General features: G+C 45.2%; 3 protein-coding genes across 5 annotated transcripts; 2 read left to right on the top strand and 1 right to left on the bottom strand.

Annotated features, from left to right (window-relative positions):
* Positions 1 to 1,988: 1,988 nt before the first annotated feature.
* On the top strand, positions 1,989 to 4,536 carry LOC135621947 (probable trehalose-phosphate phosphatase 6). Its single transcript, XM_065123579.1, has 11 exons — positions 1,989 to 2,353; positions 2,428 to 2,568; positions 2,656 to 2,727; positions 2,821 to 2,907; positions 2,996 to 3,049; positions 3,171 to 3,272; positions 3,356 to 3,433; positions 3,531 to 3,600; positions 3,687 to 3,757; positions 3,868 to 3,960; positions 4,083 to 4,536. The coding sequence occupies exons 1-11, from the start codon at positions 2,087 to 2,089 to the stop codon at positions 4,149 to 4,151; spliced, it is 1,104 nt and encodes a 367-aa protein (XP_064979651.1). The 5' UTR covers positions 1,989 to 2,086; the 3' UTR covers positions 4,152 to 4,536.
* Positions 4,537 to 6,621: 2,085 nt separating this feature from the next.
* Positions 6,622 to 15,069, top strand: LOC135622990 (uncharacterized). Of its 3 annotated transcripts, XM_065125424.1 has the most exons (5): positions 6,622 to 8,228; positions 8,391 to 8,484; positions 9,906 to 10,011; positions 12,277 to 12,366; positions 13,936 to 15,069. In XM_065125424.1, exon 5 carries the CDS (start codon positions 14,141 to 14,143, stop codon positions 14,918 to 14,920), a length of 780 nt encoding a protein of 259 aa, XP_064981496.1. In that variant the 5' UTR covers positions 6,622 to 8,228; positions 8,391 to 8,484; positions 9,906 to 10,011; positions 12,277 to 12,366; positions 13,936 to 14,140; the 3' UTR covers positions 14,921 to 15,069. The 3 variants fall into 3 exon arrangements, with proteins under 3 accessions (XP_064981496.1, XP_064981495.1, XP_064981497.1); XM_065125423.1 differs by having other exon boundaries at positions 12,277 to 15,069; XM_065125425.1 differs by lacking the exon at positions 8,391 to 8,484 and having other exon boundaries at positions 12,277 to 15,069.
* LOC135624031 (uncharacterized) lies at positions 10,021 to 11,583 on the bottom strand. The gene is made up of 2 exons (XM_065127505.1): positions 10,998 to 11,583; positions 10,021 to 10,965 (listed from the first exon to the last, which is right to left on the bottom strand). The coding sequence occupies exons 1-2, from the start codon at positions 11,397 to 11,399 to the stop codon at positions 10,363 to 10,365; spliced, it is 1,005 nt and encodes a 334-aa protein (XP_064983577.1). The 5' UTR covers positions 11,400 to 11,583; the 3' UTR covers positions 10,021 to 10,362.
* Positions 15,070 to 15,767: the final 698 nt, after the last annotated feature.

Below are 15,767 nucleotides of genomic sequence, written 5' to 3'. Positions count from 1 at the left end.
GTAGCTTACTTCTTCATCAAGCAACACAAAACACGTACTGCTTCTTCTACTGGAAGTACGATTGTTGAACGTAAACAATCGATGGCTGTCGGAATAGGTGAAGTGCAGCAATGGTGGCTTATTATGTTTGTCTTCCTGTTCGTTGCAATGTGCCGGTACGTATGCACTCGAATGAGATACATGCACGAAAAGATCAATGCATTTGGTTTCTGCATTCTAATTCTTGGGTTCGTTGACATGTCCTCACAATGTGCTCATCGACAATGTCAGTTGTCGCTGTTGTTACGTGCAGATGGGTAACATCAGCTTGTTCAAGCATCGTCGCCACCTTCTCTCACTCGTATGGCAACAGTGACCTAGTCGGCAACAGAGCAACTAAAGGTAGGGGAGTGGCGTTCACAGCCTTTTCTTCCCTTAAAGAGGGCTTCTAGAGAGGGTTGGAAGTGGTGTTCTTCATGTTTCACACCACCATAAAGCCGACTTGTCCCGTCTCCACCGCCTTTACGTTAAAAGATGACACGACTCCCCAGGTCGCAGTGGCAACAAAGTTGGAAAGGATGAAAGGAAAGAAAGAAGGAAAGATGGAAAGAGACGAGCATGACAGACTTGGGGTCGAAGCAGGTGATAACTCGGAGACCACAAAAGGACGGGAATGCTGTGTTGGTCACTCGATAAAGAAAGGAAGGGTAGCAATAAAGGACAGTACGCCGGAAAGGGTGGGAGAGGGGAGCTCGGAAGAACGTGTCAGTAGAGCCTGCAATGGTGGTGCTCGAGGACCGGATGGCATATACTCCACCATCATGTCTCACGAAGCAGACAAGAAACAGCACTTGCGGAGACCAGATGGGGCTCGAACCGTCCTCCCGAGCAAGGGTTTCTGTGTTTGCATCAGATGTGTGCTTCTTCACATCGACATCAATGCAGCTGTGTGAGCTCTGCATCCATCATTTGGAGTCGCAACCGTCGCTACAATTGCTGCTAAAGGAGACTCGGTGCTTTCAACTGTTTGCATCAGAACTTAATTACCTTTGTTCACATACGCCGCTTACTTTTGTTCCATTCTGACTGATAAGACTCCACATACAAGCTCACTCGTGAACATGAAATTTTAACGTCGAAATCTACAACATAATTAAAGGGCACGCTGAACTCTCTCAGATCCTTTATGTTAAACTACGAACCAGACAGCCATGCAAAGGGATTATACAACAAGCCACCCACTCGCTTTTTCTAAAGCTTTCTGCATGCTGACCTAAAAGAGCAAGGATTATATAATGGAGCTTTGACTTTTTGCGACTCACACGGCTGCAAACCGGAACACCAAACCCTCAGGAGACCAAAAGACCAATCGGAAAGAATAGTAGAATGTCATCGTGTTGTTTAGTCCTGTAATTGCAAAGATTGATTAGTGTTGAAGGTCTTCCTTTTTTTTAATACGTACTGCTGGAGAGTACAATATGCACAGGTTGATTACAGACCTGGCAGCTGGTTTTGGCATCCTGTGGCTGGTTGTTTCCTATGTTTACCATGGGCGTCAAGCCCCAATAATGCTCCTTTAGAAATCAGAATTCCCAGTAAGTTCGAATAAGTTATTAGGCACTGTATGATCTTAACGTCCTTATGAACTATGTTGCTGGTGGAGGGAAGAGGAGAAGGTAATAAGAAGACCGCCTTAACTTGGAAAACGCCCCGGTTATTAGCGGCTTTTGGCGTCCGTGGATTTGCTGCCTGCTGCGTCTTCGACACGTGCGGGGGGCACCTCGACCCCGGTTTTCAGCACGTGTACGCGCCGCCAGCTGGCGAGATCGTGCGTCCCCGCCGACGTAGAAGACGGCGGACCGGTTCTGGCCGGTTGGCCCACGTCCGGGGCCCCGTTGGACACCGCCAACCGCGGATGCTCTCCGCCCCCTACGTCGCCTTGCGTCCTTCTTCCTATATATCCACCCTCCCCTGCCGCACCTCCCCAATCACCACGACCGCTTTGTCGATTGCACAAAGCCTATAGCGGGGAGGAAACAGAAAGATCCGATCTTTTCTCTTCTCCTCGAGCTTGTGCTTTGATCTCTGTTCCTCTATCACGGAAGAGATGACGAACAATGCGATGGTTCCGGAGGCGATGCCGTCTATCACGGTGGCGGCGGTGGCGAACTCTCCGTCCCTGCTTCCCTACCCGCCGCCGCGCAGTGGCGGGGCCTCTGCTGCCGCCATCCGGAAGAAGTCCGTCTCCCCAGTCGAGCTCAACGGAGGCTTGACGAAGGGTTGGCTGGACTCGATGAAAGCTTCCTCTCCTACTCATGCCAAGGCGTCCACCGCTCTGGCCTCAGCCCCTGCCTATGAACATTCGGCATCGATTGTAAGTGCTGCTTCGTTTCTTTAACTCGGAAGTTCGGATGTTTCGGGTGCTGATGGTGTTTGATCCCTTCGTAGATGCGGCACCCCTCCGCTTTGATCGAGTTCGAACAGATCATGAGTGCCACCGACGGAAAGCAGATCGTGATCTTCTTGGACTACGACGGGACCCTCTCCCCTATTGTCGATGATCCCGACTCCGCTTTCATGTCCGACGCAGTGAGCACCTGACTCTTGTTTCAGGCGTCCTCTGCTTCTAGTTGTATTCTCAACTGTTAAAGATGGCATTTGTATTATTCCAATCAGATGAGAGCTGCAGTGAAGGAAGTGGCGAGGTGCTTCCCCACGGCGATCGTGAGCGGGCGATGCCGAAGCAAGGTTGATGCCGATCCCACCTCGCGGTAGTCGAAAGATGCTGACTATGTTCATACTTCCTCTGTTCTCTTACTATTTCCATCTCATGCTCTGCAGGTGTACGATTTCGTGAGACTAACCGAACTATGCTACGCTGGAAGCCATGGCATGGACATCAAGGTTCCCAAGAGATACACCAAGAAGGTAGGCACTACTCCTCCTCACATATCAAACTCAACAAAAGCATACACGTAAGTTGGCTCACATGTGTTCTCACGTTCTTGTGGTTTAGAAACGACCTGTTCTCTTCCAACCAGCTAGCGAGTTCCTCCCCATGATAAATGAGGTTGGTTCCTCTTCCAAGTGTCTCTGTAGCAGGGCCAGGCCTTGAAAAGCACTAGTACATCAATCCATACCTGAAACCAGAGCACTGGTCACCAGCATTTGTTCTTGTTTGTTCCCTCCAGGTTCATAGAGCGCTGCTGGAGGAGACCAAGTCCATCCCTGGCGCCAAGGTGGAGAACAACAAGTTCTGCGTCTCCGTCCATTACAGATGTGTGGATGAAAAGGTGAGCAGTGATTCTTCCATCTTTCTGCACCAACTTCTTGTTTGATGCCATACGTGAAAGCAATATGTGTAAACATTGTGCAGCGCTGGAGTGGGTTGCTAGAGCAGGTGTTGTCAGTGATAAACGAATACCCCAAATTGCGGATGACCCGAGGGAGAATGGTGCGTCCACGACCGTGGTCTCGATCAGTATCTTTATGTTGCGTATGATATAACATGTTTCGACGTGATCTGATTTGCATGTTTATGCGATCGATAGGTGTGGGAGATCCGCCCTACTATCAAATGGGATAAGGGGAAGGCCTTGGAGTTCCTGTTAGAGTCACTCGGTAAGTTTCACGATCATCATTGCCTAAACATGTATCACATCACGTCCCGTTCTTCTGTAACCAGAAAGCACGCATTAACTATGCAGGCTTTGCTGACTGCAAGAGGGCAGTGCCCCTTTATATCGGAGATGATTGCACCGACGAAGATGCGTTCAAGGTACGTTGAATTCAATCACGTGTCTGGTAACAGTGGCTTTCACCGTCTTTGTCCGAGTTCATTAGCAGCTCCTATTGACAAGCGCGAGAACCCTGACATGTCTTTGTCAGGTTTTACGGGACAGAGGACAAGGGTTTGGAATACTTGTTTCGAAGAATCCTAAAGAGACAAACGCCTCTTATTCCCTTGGAGAGCCTTCTGAGGTCAGTGCAATTTCAGGCTTTGCTTTCGTTTGCTTTGGGGGCCATCAGGTTCCACTCCGCCTGATGGCTACTGCGATGGAGATGTTGCACTGGACGTGACTCGATTTGGCCATGTTCTGTAGGTGATGGAGTTCTTACTTCGCTTGGTGGAGTGGAAGAACCTCTCCTCGAAGGCTCGTCCAAAGGCGTAAACTGTAAGGAGCTCTCACGCTACCGCCCCCCCATTGACTGTGATCGGTGCTCATGTTGTTTCTTGTTAAGAAGAAGAAGACATAAAGACACCTACCCGCGTTTCATTTTCCCTTCTCTTGGAGACCTTTTTTGGGCTCGAAAGCACTTCAAAAGAGAGTAGCTTTCTCGCCCCTGGATGGAGCTAAGTTTTGCATGTAGAATCATGTACAATGCAGAAAGAAATAACAGTTCTCCCCTTTGCAAGACCCAATGTGCGTCCTGTTTATCTGAGGTTGGATATCTTGGAATTAGTTCATGGAGATGTGTGGCTTGCTTTCTTCCAACACATCTAGCTGTTTCTTGCAAGCAAGAGATTGGTACATGATAATAGTTGTGCCATGTTTGACAAACCCTGTGAGTAGTACGTGAATATACTTGTGTGCTGGAAGTGATGGCAACTTATTATTAGAGAGACTTGTTAGTGGTCCGACTTTGGCATGCCTTTTAGCAGATGTACTTTTTCTTCCAAGCAAAATTGCTTTTGGCAATCTTTAACGAGACATGTTAGCGGTCGAAAGTCCAAACTTTTGCTTGATTCATTTCATGGACTCTGAGCTTGTGATTGACTGTTCATCTCACTGGTGAACAATGTTGCAGCTCAAAAGCAACAGTGTAAGTGACAAAATTATACTAAAAAAGAACAGATTCACTTCTTCAGATTTAGTAATCATTCTTATGCAGGTCAACAGACGATGTAATTTCCACTAGGAAAGTGCCCTTTTAGTTGAAGTGCTATTTTCCTTCAGGTCCTTATTAAGGTCGTAAACAGTGATGACAACTCTTCGCATTGCAGATATCTGTAGGCATTCCGGTTGTCTTGTGTCTTTTTTTCTGTCACTAAAACACAATAACAACAGCAGTTACTGACATTAATAGTCCATTGATGAGTAATGATGATTTCTTTAAGACTGTTCCTGATAGCAATTTTTCATTCATAATGACTGTGATGCTGATTTGCAAATCTTGGATTCCTGAAGTCACTATTTCCATGTTAGGCTGGGAAGTTAACTCAGCAATTTGAGATAGCTGTAGCATCTCACTGGGTCTTTCAGTCCCTATTCTTCTGGCACCTCTCTGGTGAAAGAAAACTAGCAGCTACCTGAAATGCACTCAGTGTCCCAATCATTGTGATGAGCCTTTCCATCGATCACTGACATGTTTCCTTCCTCCACATGAATTTGCAGAGACCCTCGTGACTGTGTTGTTTTCACTTAATCGAGGCTTTAGCAGAAAATAAATCATTGGTTCCTCCACTCACAGTCTCACACTTACTAACATCAGCTGACAGTCTTACTTCTGACAGCATCCACCAACTAATGAACTCTGAAACCACTGCATCCTACCCAAAAGCCACTCACAGATACTTGATCTCATCATCCTCCCTATCAGAGGCAAAGTACAAGGGGAGTTGTGAACAGATTGAAATATGCTGGTGAGATCACATCCTTTAGCTTGAGGAATAGCTGAGCTATTCTACGTGAGAGCTGTCGCAAACTCTTCCCATGCCCACCTTCCTAATCCTTGGTATGGAGGGGCTGTAGTATCTATCTCTTAATCGCTTGCCTTCTGACATCTGAGGTCCTGGTTGAAGGAAAGACAAATCTGTGATCGATCCTACTGATCGAGAAAAGTCATCTTGGATAATCGGGTATCATCATTAATATCACATATGCTGATTGGTTGTCTTCTCATCCTCAGTTCAGATAACAAGTAAGACAAGACTAGGGGTCATATAATTGAGACTGTCCTTGAGATCTCCAACTCCATGCAGAAGAACAAGGGAAGATAAAAATATTGGGTGCAGCCATTACTGGGTGCTGTTTTGGCTGTATGTTCTTAGAGCAAAAGCTTTGGAGCAAAACCAGTGTTGTTGAAACAAGAGGCACAGGAGCAGGCAAACCTAATGAGCACATGACTTTGGATCTCCAGGAACTGTTCTTCCTAGCTAGGAAGACTAAAATATCAAACACCACCACCTGGTATCTATCAGAACTCCACCATTGGCCACCTTGGATCTCTGTCAGTCCCACCTCAATAGAGGGAGTGGAATCTCAGCAACATCCAAGGTTTCTTGTTTTTGATGTTGGTGGGATGAAAGGGAGGCACCAACAAGGTGGTGGGGAGGAATCCATGGTTGGTGAGGAGTTGGATCCCACTGCAGTGATGATGCCTTTTCATGCACACCATGGGTTGGGACGGTGACATGCATCCTTTTCTCATCACTGCTTTGAGCTCATATTTGGCCCCATCATATTGGATGTGTGTGTGTGTGTGTGATGGCTAATTCTGTGCACACTGGGATCGGAATTGACATCGATAAGCTAATTGGCTCATTCTGATGGGTCCGAACAGAGCTCGAGTCGAGTCAGAATTGGGTAGAATTTCTATTTGGGCTTCGATCGGGCTCTCGGATCGATCCAAAGCAAAAGGCCCGCCTTCGTTGCTAGGGCGGCGATTCGCCCCCACGCGGAGCCCTCTCGAAGCCGGCGCCGCCTCGTCGCCGAGATGGACGTCTCCTTTCTCGTCAAGTAATACTTCTCCCTCTCCCTCACCACCCTCTCTCTCTCCGCTGTCTCCATCACCAGCGATGCCGGATTTTCCCCAGCCTTTCTCTCCTACAACTTCGCCCTCGACGCCAATCGAAGACTTGGTCGATGAATGGCTGGTTTCGGGATTTCGTCCAGTGTCTACACATCCAACATACTTATCAGAGAATTATACTCATGAGTTGAATTGGATCGGGCGTCGGCTTTCCCATCTGAGATGACGCTCGCCGGGTGGTCGCCCAAAGTTGTCGTTCACAGACAACACTCTGACTGATGGTCCCTGCAAGTCGGTCGCCCGCTGCTGAGGACGATGACGGATTCAAGAAAGTTTTCCGATGAGATGGTGGAAGTGTTGGCCCCTGATGCCATACTCGCACGACGCTTGTGAATGGGTACTGCAGGGATGGCCACGTGCATCAAGATCTAGTCTTGTAAGGGCGTGGAACCCTGTGTTGTTACATATACTTCGTTGGTCAATGCAATGTGTAAAGCAGGGAAGCTGAGGAGAGCAACTAAGATTGTCAGCCGAACTAAGGAGGTCACTTTCACACGAGATGGTACTTGAATGTTGCATTCCTGATCATGAAGCAGACAAAGGAGAAGAGTGGAATTTGGCTTCCTTTTGCGAGCTACAATCCTCTAATTAATGGGTATTGTTTGCCGGGGAGGATGGATGTTCATCGAGGATTGTTCGAGACGATGTGGTACGAACTAAATGAATGGCACGGTAGGAGTGGAGACAATGATCTGGCATTCCAGTTGAATCTGGAGATGCTTGACAACTTATTGGAAGTACTTGTGAAGTAAGAGACTGGACAGCACTTGTAAGCATTCCCAGAAAATGTTGATTTTGATCTACATCTTGATGAATTTACATACACCACACACACACTGATTGATGGCTAATGGAATGAGGGGAATGAAGAAGGCTTTCATAGAGTGAGTCAGACAAAGGAAGTAAAACGATTCCTGTTAGGATGTTCTATGATGAGTTTTTTCCAGATAGTATCACATATGGCATACTGAGGGATTGATGTGGCAAAGCGGAGTTCAAAAGTGTGTTCATTCTTTAAAAGGATTGATAAATGAAGCTTATAAGGCATTTGATTCAACAGCGAAGAGGAGGTGGATGCCTGATGCTACTGCATATAATGTTATCATCCATGGACACTGTAGGGCAGGAAACTTGTGTGCATAGATGGTACAAGATGGCTTTCTCCTCAGTGCAATTACCATTATTAAGGGTATCTCTCAATTTGATAAGGATGAGGAACTGAATTAAGTGAACCACAAGAACGTAGATGTTGTATTGAATGTTCTGACTAACATGGCAAAGGATGGACGTCTGCCTCGTGACAGTGAACTAAAAGAATGTACTCATTAGAATGGTTTTCTGGAAATTCACCTTGCAATGCTAAAAAAAATCATTTGTATCAGCAAAGATTGATGACCATGCTATTCATTTGGCACAAGAAAATGATTTCAGTTGAGGTACATATGTTTTTTTTAATCTGAGATTATATCAATTCTGATTTGTTATTTAAGGAAACATCTTTTTAGCTTGATGAAGCACTGCTAGTTATAGAGTTCATTTGCTTTTAGTTTCAGTAGATTTAACCATCTTGCCAAAATGACAAGTGCTACTGTATGCAGCTAGATTATTCAACAGCAATGTTCAGAGTCTGCTGCATGGTTCATTTTTTGTGGCATCGAGCTACAGTACAAAATCTAGATCCATGTCTATCTGGTATGGCTAAAGCCAAAAGTTAGGTGTGCTATTTAACTTCTAGATATTTGAGAATGTTGGTGAGATAGATGATAGTTGGATGATGTATTATCATGTATATATTCATCAACTCATTTAAATTATGTTTAAATCCACGAGTTTGCTACCATGACGAAACTTGACATATGCAATTAGTTTATGACCTTAGGTTGCTGCAGATTTGATGAGCATCAATGTTATCTCGTTGCATCCATGAAGAATATCCTCGTGTATACGTACCAATTTTGGCGTAGGCTCTGCTTAACCTACATGTGGGAGTATCCTTGGCATATCATCATTCCCCCATTTTGGCACCCTTCATCTGTTGGTTGTCTGATTGGCAAATGGCAGTACATGGCCAATGCCACTTAATTCTTTCTGAAAGAAAGAGTGTGACAAATCTGACTTTGCAAGAGTTAGTATTTAACTTCTACAGCAATACTACAGGCTGAGATGTGCAAATCATCATGTTCTTTTACGTTCTTAGTATCGTATTTATCACCTTTTATCTGATCCTGGTTATCTAGTATCCTTGACTTCATGCACTTTAATATAATGTTAATACTGTACGAACATGAGTTAAATTATGGTGAGCTTCTATTTACCTGCAGCAACTGGTTAAGTGCAAGGCTCATCTCTGTTACAATTTGATATCCCATGTACTTGGTGCCGATTCTCGTCACCGGATAGTTCTGATTTAGTTGATAGATTCTGTGCAGTTAAACATAAATAAATGTTCATGTTTTGTCACAATCTTGACAGTTCTATGAAGTGTTTGTTGCAATGGTTCCGAGGATGTAGATTTGGGGCCTGCCTCATGTATGTGAAGTTCTCTACTCTTTTGCTGGCCTCCTGCATGTGGCCTGTACTAGTATTTTGCTAGCTGGTTTCCTACATGAATGATTATATTGATGTGAAGTTCTCTATTGTTTTTCTGGCCTCCTACATGAATTGGATGTAGTAGAATTTTGTTGAGCTGGTCTCTCTCTCTTCCCTACATGATTCGAGTATTCTGAGTTGCCACCTGACCTCATGTTTGTGTTGTTCAGGTCCTCTATTTTTCTTCTGAGCTTCTCTCTCTCTCATTTCCCTACATGATTTAGTTAATTTGGGACCTGACTTAATGTATCTGAAACATTTTATTGTTTTGCTGGCCCTCTACATGAGTTAAATATGCTATTATTCTGCTGAGCTGGTCTCTGTCTCTCTCTCCCCTTTTTTTTAGCATGGTGTGGAATGTCTTGCCTAAACCTTTTTTTTATCATTTTGCAAAGCATCTTAAGCTTCATTCTGCTAGAATTCGATTGCTTAGTTTACTGTGTCTAGCTATAAATTCTCGTCATTAGCAATATAATTAATTCTACAAGAATTTTATGTTGGCTAAATTTGATTTCTATATGCAGAACCTTCAAATGCATAAGTTCTACAGAAAGCCTCTACTTCATGAGTGTAGCACCCTCCCAGGAAGCAGCACGACTTGAGATGCATCATTGGCAACGACTCCCACCAGTAAGTAAACCTGCTGTTATATCGCATTTACTGCCTATAATATCTCCAGTGCCTCTTTTATGCAATCTAATCTTCATCTCTCTCCCTCTCTGACGTTGAAGTCCCATTCATTTAAATTATTACTTTAGTTCTCCACTTTTACAAAAGGATTAACAGAGGAGCACTAGTTATCCTCCGTTTCCTGTGGGCGGGGAAGACGCAACATTGAGCCTCACCATTGGAGCGTCCTCCCGCCTTCTCCCCCTCGTCAATCACTTATCATCCTTGCTTTCTTACTTTAGGAGGAAGAAGAGAACATCGAGCTGCTAAAATTATGTTAAGATAGGAGAACATATGACTTTGGACATTGTTTCATTGGTCGTCCTTCTCTCTCTCTAACCTCACCTCTTTACTAAGGCACCTTGAACCACTGCTGCTGACTCCACCTCCCTCATCACCTGCATTGCCTTCGCTCGCCCACTCGGACTCCTCTCTGAGAGTCTCCAGGCGTGGTCGCTTCCTCCGCTCGGCGGCTCCGCACGCCGAGAGGATCGCGAGCAGCAGCCTTATCCCCTCACCATTCACATACCAAAAGGAGTTCCGCCCGTCCACCGCGGGTGGTCGCCGCCCTGTCTCGATCACGTCCGCAAGGTCTCCTATAACCCGCATGCTCGGGAGGTTATTGCCGGCGGTCAGGTCGAGGTGCTTTCTGGGGTCGAGCGCACCGGTGAGGAGGGACCGGGAGAGCAGCTTGACCATGGCCGACGTCCTCACTGCCCGCTGGATCTTCTTCCATTTCTCTGATTCGGAAGAGGCGATGCCTGTGGCAGTTGATGGCCGTCTGGCCCCGCCGGTGGTGGTGTCGATGGCGATGGCGTTGGTGGTGAGCTTCGTCATCTCGTCATAGGCATGAGCCCATATATCATCTCCTGAGAGAAAAGGAGGAATGGTCAACGCGGAATTCATGGAGACAGCAAATCCCTTGTGGGTTAATTACCTTCCTCGGCCGCAATGTCTCGGTAAGCACAAAACCTCGCAAGGATCTCTTCCAGCGTCCGGCACTCAGTGTCCGAACCAGAGCCCAGCAATGCAAGTCCGTAGCAGAAGCCGGGCATGGCGAAGACATACCTGCGAGGGTCAACACGGAGGACGAGCGAGTCCTTGGCCAGCATCCACTGGTGATCCCCCACCATGCAACTCACCATGCAAACGGGGTTCCCCTTCGCTCTGATCATGTGCAAGGAGAGCCGCCCTGTGCGGAAGGCCTGCACGGCGTCGAACCGCTCCCCACAAAGGAGCAGCAGCTCGGCGGAGCTGCTGTGGAGGGCGAGCAGCTCGGTGTCGGTGCCCTTTCGGTACTCCGTCGTCCTCCCCACCATTACCTTCGTCATGGCTTCGTGTGAAGCCATCGCATGCAGGTATTTCTGTGAAACCGACGTGTGGAAACTAAAAGACAGATGGGCGAGATGGGCGTGAGTGCAGTTATAGGGGTTTAAATAGAACACAGACGCACACGCGGAGAGAGATAGAGAGTCGTGGTAAAAGAATGGGGGCGAAGGCGGGACTCATCGGGGTGCGGGGGCTCCACATGGCCTGTGGAGAGGATAGGGAGACGACGGGGGCTTCGGGGACGGTGCGCGAGCTGGTCGCTGCTGCTGAGAGCGCCTTGCGGCGGAGCGGTGCGTGGAAAGCGAGTACGTGGCTGGCGCCCGTGCACGTGTGTGCTGCGGTGGCAGCGCTGCATGCCCGCCGGCTTACACTTCTTCGACGCACAAGCTCGAGAACAGACGCAATCAACGGCCAAGTGCTCTGGAAATGATGCCGTGACACACAGCAGTAAACCCACCCGAACCCGTGGACCGGCTCTAAGGAGCACACCGCCGAAGCAGCCGTGCCTCCTTGCGGGCTTCAGCCCGTTGCCGCCACCCGCTTAGTTGGAGGGCTTCGTCACACCTCTCATTCTCGTCGAAGCTTAATGACACATCTTGGAACTTGGAATCACCATTTCCCTACTTCAGCCAGCATCCATTTGTCACGTTAGCCCTGTGTGCTTGTCTCATACACACACACCCAGAGAACCTGGTGTTCTTCCTAATGATCGGCTTAGTTCTGCTTTGGACTTCACATCAATCTAACCTTGGAATCAAGTCATATTCATCTTTTTAGGTTCATTGTGTGTCTTGTAACTAATATATGCTATGATGCTTGCACCAAAATGTCAGATCTCTTCTTTACATTTCAAAATAGTTAACAGTGTGCTTCATATGATAATATCTTTTCTCACAGACTAACATCATGCGCAAGAGCATCTCTATAAGCTAAAGTTAAAGAGTTGGGCCTCCCACTCATGATGCTATCAGGTTCTACACCAAGTAGGTATGGCTTATTCTATTCTGTCACTCTCTTCATTAATTCCTAACTGCTCCTTGACCTTCCCCACCAACACAAGTAGATGCTTAACCATACTATTTATGAGAGTACTAGTGTTCCTCTAAGCTTTCACTACTACTAGTCTTTGGGAGGAGGATTCTCCCTATTCTTCCTTGGATATATTGTGTATTAACCTTAATAATTGGTAGATAAAGATTTATTCGCTTGATATAATTATTATTGATAATTTTAGTTTAAATGTTTTAGGATCCTTGTTCGGGCTCAATAAATTAATCGGTTAATTATGGTGTACATATGATTAGATAATGTGAGGAACTCAAATAGAAAACGGAGAAATCATTGCTAGATAGGACGATCATATGTGCACAATGTTGGAGGTTGGTTTTGAGTTATATTATATTTGATGAAATTAGTAGCTTCAATTTGGATCTAAGCAATTTGGGATAATGATTTAGGTTCAATAAATTAATGGATTAATTGCTTCATCAGATCGGGTGGTAACGCACTGAACCCAATGAGATGAACTACTTGCTTCTCAATAGGAGAATGATGGTGACCTCTTTTGAGTTAGGCTTCCTTTCTTAAACTATGATAACAAAAGAGCTAAAGTGTGGTGTTTGGCTGAATCAATTTGCAAGGAATCTGCATTCGTTCTGGTTTGGTTTGTCATTCGACGAGAGTTGAGCTCCTTAACCACTATATTATTATAAGAAAAAGTACTATTTTTTATTTTCTAGAATGTCAATTATGTTCATAAAATGTTCCTAATGGGATGATGATAGGAAAAATAAATGGAGATGAAAGGTATTTTATATTAGCGTACAAATGTGGAGCGAGGATAGGTAGAGCACTCTCTAGTCCGTAGTTATTCTTATACCCGATCCATTAATACGTGAGTTGAGATGTTAGGCCCAGACACTAAGTAGGTCATGCTTACGTTATTCAAATTAGATTGGATCAACCTCGATCGAATTGATCATGATTTAATTAGAAATTATTTGATTCAATTGAATCAAATGAAATATCTCTCAACAGTAACATGTTGCAGACACCTAATCTCCGATCGTAGGTGATATTAGGATGGTTTTTTTTTAATTGAATGAATTAATTAAAATGATATGGTCTTCGCCGCCGATGGGGATTTTCTATCTTCGTCCCTGTCTTATCAAAATACAGAATGAGACCATAACGAAGACGACGAGGAAGCATTTCTGGCTCCCCATCCCGCCTGATTGACATCGCTGTTTGGAACTTGGAATGATGGGAGGGTGAAGAACCTTACAAATAAATGATTGCTGCAGTTAGATATGGATTTGATATATTGTTTCCCTTAATCATTACACCATGAGAAGAGTGTATTGCTTGAAGCATAAGATTGCATTTAACTAATGGCTTAAATCAGTGCACTAAGATCACTTCTCCAAATAGTTAGATTTTTATAGTAATCTCAAGTCTCCATCTCAATTCTTAACTATAAAGTTAGTTCTTTTGATTGAATGATGTAATGTACCTACTTATTATTATCTAACATCCAAATGGCGAGTTCCTGAACAGTAACCCTCTCGATGATCACCACCCAAAAGCTGAAGGAAATAAAGAAAGAAAACATGAAGATAGACGACAATACTGGCGGCCAAAGCAAGAAAGTAAAGCTGGTTTAGCCCTCCCTTTTAATCCACACTTTGCCTTCCTCAGAAACAGAGCAGCAAATCAAAGGGCATAAACGCGAGAGAGAGAGAGAGAGAGAGAGAGAGAGGCCATGAAAGGAAGCCTGGGAGGAGGAAGAGGAGTCTCAACAGACCTTTTGGTCTGCTTTCCATCAAGAGCTCATCTGCCGCTGATGCCAAAGACTATAAGTGGTCCATCCCGGCACACGGAATCCGGCAGGCGCCCTCCGACGAGGCACACCGGCCGTGGCCGGGCGAGCCCCCTCTTTAAGGCCAAGGCCAAGCACTTGAACTCGGCGGAGCTCGACGAGCCGGCCTCGCCCAAGGTCACCTGCGCCGGCCAGATCAAGGTAAGGGCCAAGGCGAGACCAACGCCCAGACGCAGCGGCGGCGGCTGTGACAGGAACTGGCTCGAGATGTTCGGCCTCAAGAAGGACGCCATGCACTTCCTTGGCGCCCTCCGAGGCCTCCGCTTTGGCGCCAGGTGCTTCGGTTCGTTCCGTGCCCCAGCGGACTGCACCAGTGAAGAGGAAGACGAAGATGAAGAGGAGAGGAAAGACAATCGCCAACTACAGGAGGCCGTAGAAGAGGAGAGCAACGGACGTTGCGAAGTGGAATCGATGGCGCCACCTCCAAATGCTCTTCTGCTCACGAGGTGTAGGTCAGCACCTGCAACGAGGTGGTCACCGAGTGGAGGAGGCGGTGGTGATGGAGAAGAGTCGTCGGCGAAGATGATTAGGGCGGAAGAGGAGGGGGTGGTTCTGCCGAACTATGCTCATGGTTTCCCTAAGGTGTCGTCGGAGATTGCAAAGGAGAGTTGGGTTGAGGTAAGGATGAATCTGCCGGTGAGGAGTCGAAGCTGGAAGAGATGATGGATGTCGACGGTGGTGGCGTTCAACTGCTTTACCGGTGCTTCATGGTGTTCATGAGACTAAGTTCTTCTCTCCCTTCTTCGTGTGCTCTACAAATCTATCCTTCAGAGTATGAAAATAACGTATTTACCTAATAACGTTTAATAGCATATAGTCTTTCTTTTGAATAGTTATAAAATGAATGATATATATAAATAATAATATATATTTTTTCATTCATCGACATCTTTAGTAAGGATAATTCTATAATGTAGCATATCCAAAATAAAGAGAAAAAAAAATCGACGTTGATATAATTCAGAATGTTTATATGCACACGTAGGAAAAATAATAAATTCATAGACTTCTCCGCTCTATATATTATAACATATATATGTAATTTTACATCGCATGTGATCATAATATACATGTATATTCTTACACTATACGTCAAAATACATGTGCACTTTCACATTGCACATCATAATATATATGTATACTTTCATAGTATGTCATAATACATATATGTACTTTCAAACAACATGTCATAATATATATATATATATATATATATATATATATATATATATATATGCATTTCCATACCACACGTCATAATACAACATGTTATAATACATACGTGCACTTCCACATCATAATACTCTCATACTTGATGTTATAATATATACGTACACTTTCACATCGTACGTTATAATACATATAGACACTCTCACACCATCCGTCATAATACGTTTACTCTCATACCACATATCATAATATATTCATGCAATCTTACATTGCATGTCATAGAAAACATATACATGTCATTATATATGTATGCATATAAGATATTTTTATCATAATTTAT

This window comes from Musa acuminata, chromosome BXJ2-9 (assembly GCF_036884655.1).
Source record: "Musa acuminata AAA Group cultivar baxijiao chromosome BXJ2-9, Cavendish_Baxijiao_AAA, whole genome shotgun sequence".
NCBI classification, from domain to species: Eukaryota; Viridiplantae; Streptophyta; class Magnoliopsida; order Zingiberales; family Musaceae; genus Musa; species Musa acuminata.
The sequence above is the reverse complement of the archived record's forward strand: the minus strand, read 5'-3'. Positions and strand labels throughout refer to the sequence as shown.

What these genes read in the sequence shown, in the direction of transcription:
- LOC135621947 (XM_065123579.1), top strand. Translation starts at nt 2,087, where the DNA reads ATGACGAACAATGCGATGGTTCCGGAGGCGATGCCGTCTATCACGGTG. An exon ending in ATGAACATTCGGCATCGATT is followed by an intron (nt 2,354 to 2,427) that starts GTAAGTGCTGCT and finishes ATCCCTTCGTAG; the next exon opens with ATGCGGCACCCCTCCGCTTT. An exon ending in GCGGGCGATGCCGAAGCAAG is followed by an intron (nt 2,728 to 2,820) that starts GTTGATGCCGAT and finishes CATGCTCTGCAG; the next exon opens with GTGTACGATTTCGTGAGACT.
- LOC135624031 (XM_065127505.1), bottom strand. Translation starts at nt 11,399, where the DNA reads ATGGCTTCACACGAAGCCATGACGAAGGTAATGGTGGGGAGGACGACG. An exon ending in GTGCTTACCGAGACATTGCG is followed by an intron (nt 10,966 to 10,997) that starts GCCGAGGAAGGT and finishes CACAAGGGATTT; the next exon opens with GCTGTCTCCATGAATTCCGC.
- LOC135622990 (XM_065125425.1), top strand. Translation starts at nt 14,141, where the DNA reads ATGAAAGGAAGCCTGGGAGGAGGAAGAGGAGTCTCAACAGACCTTTTG.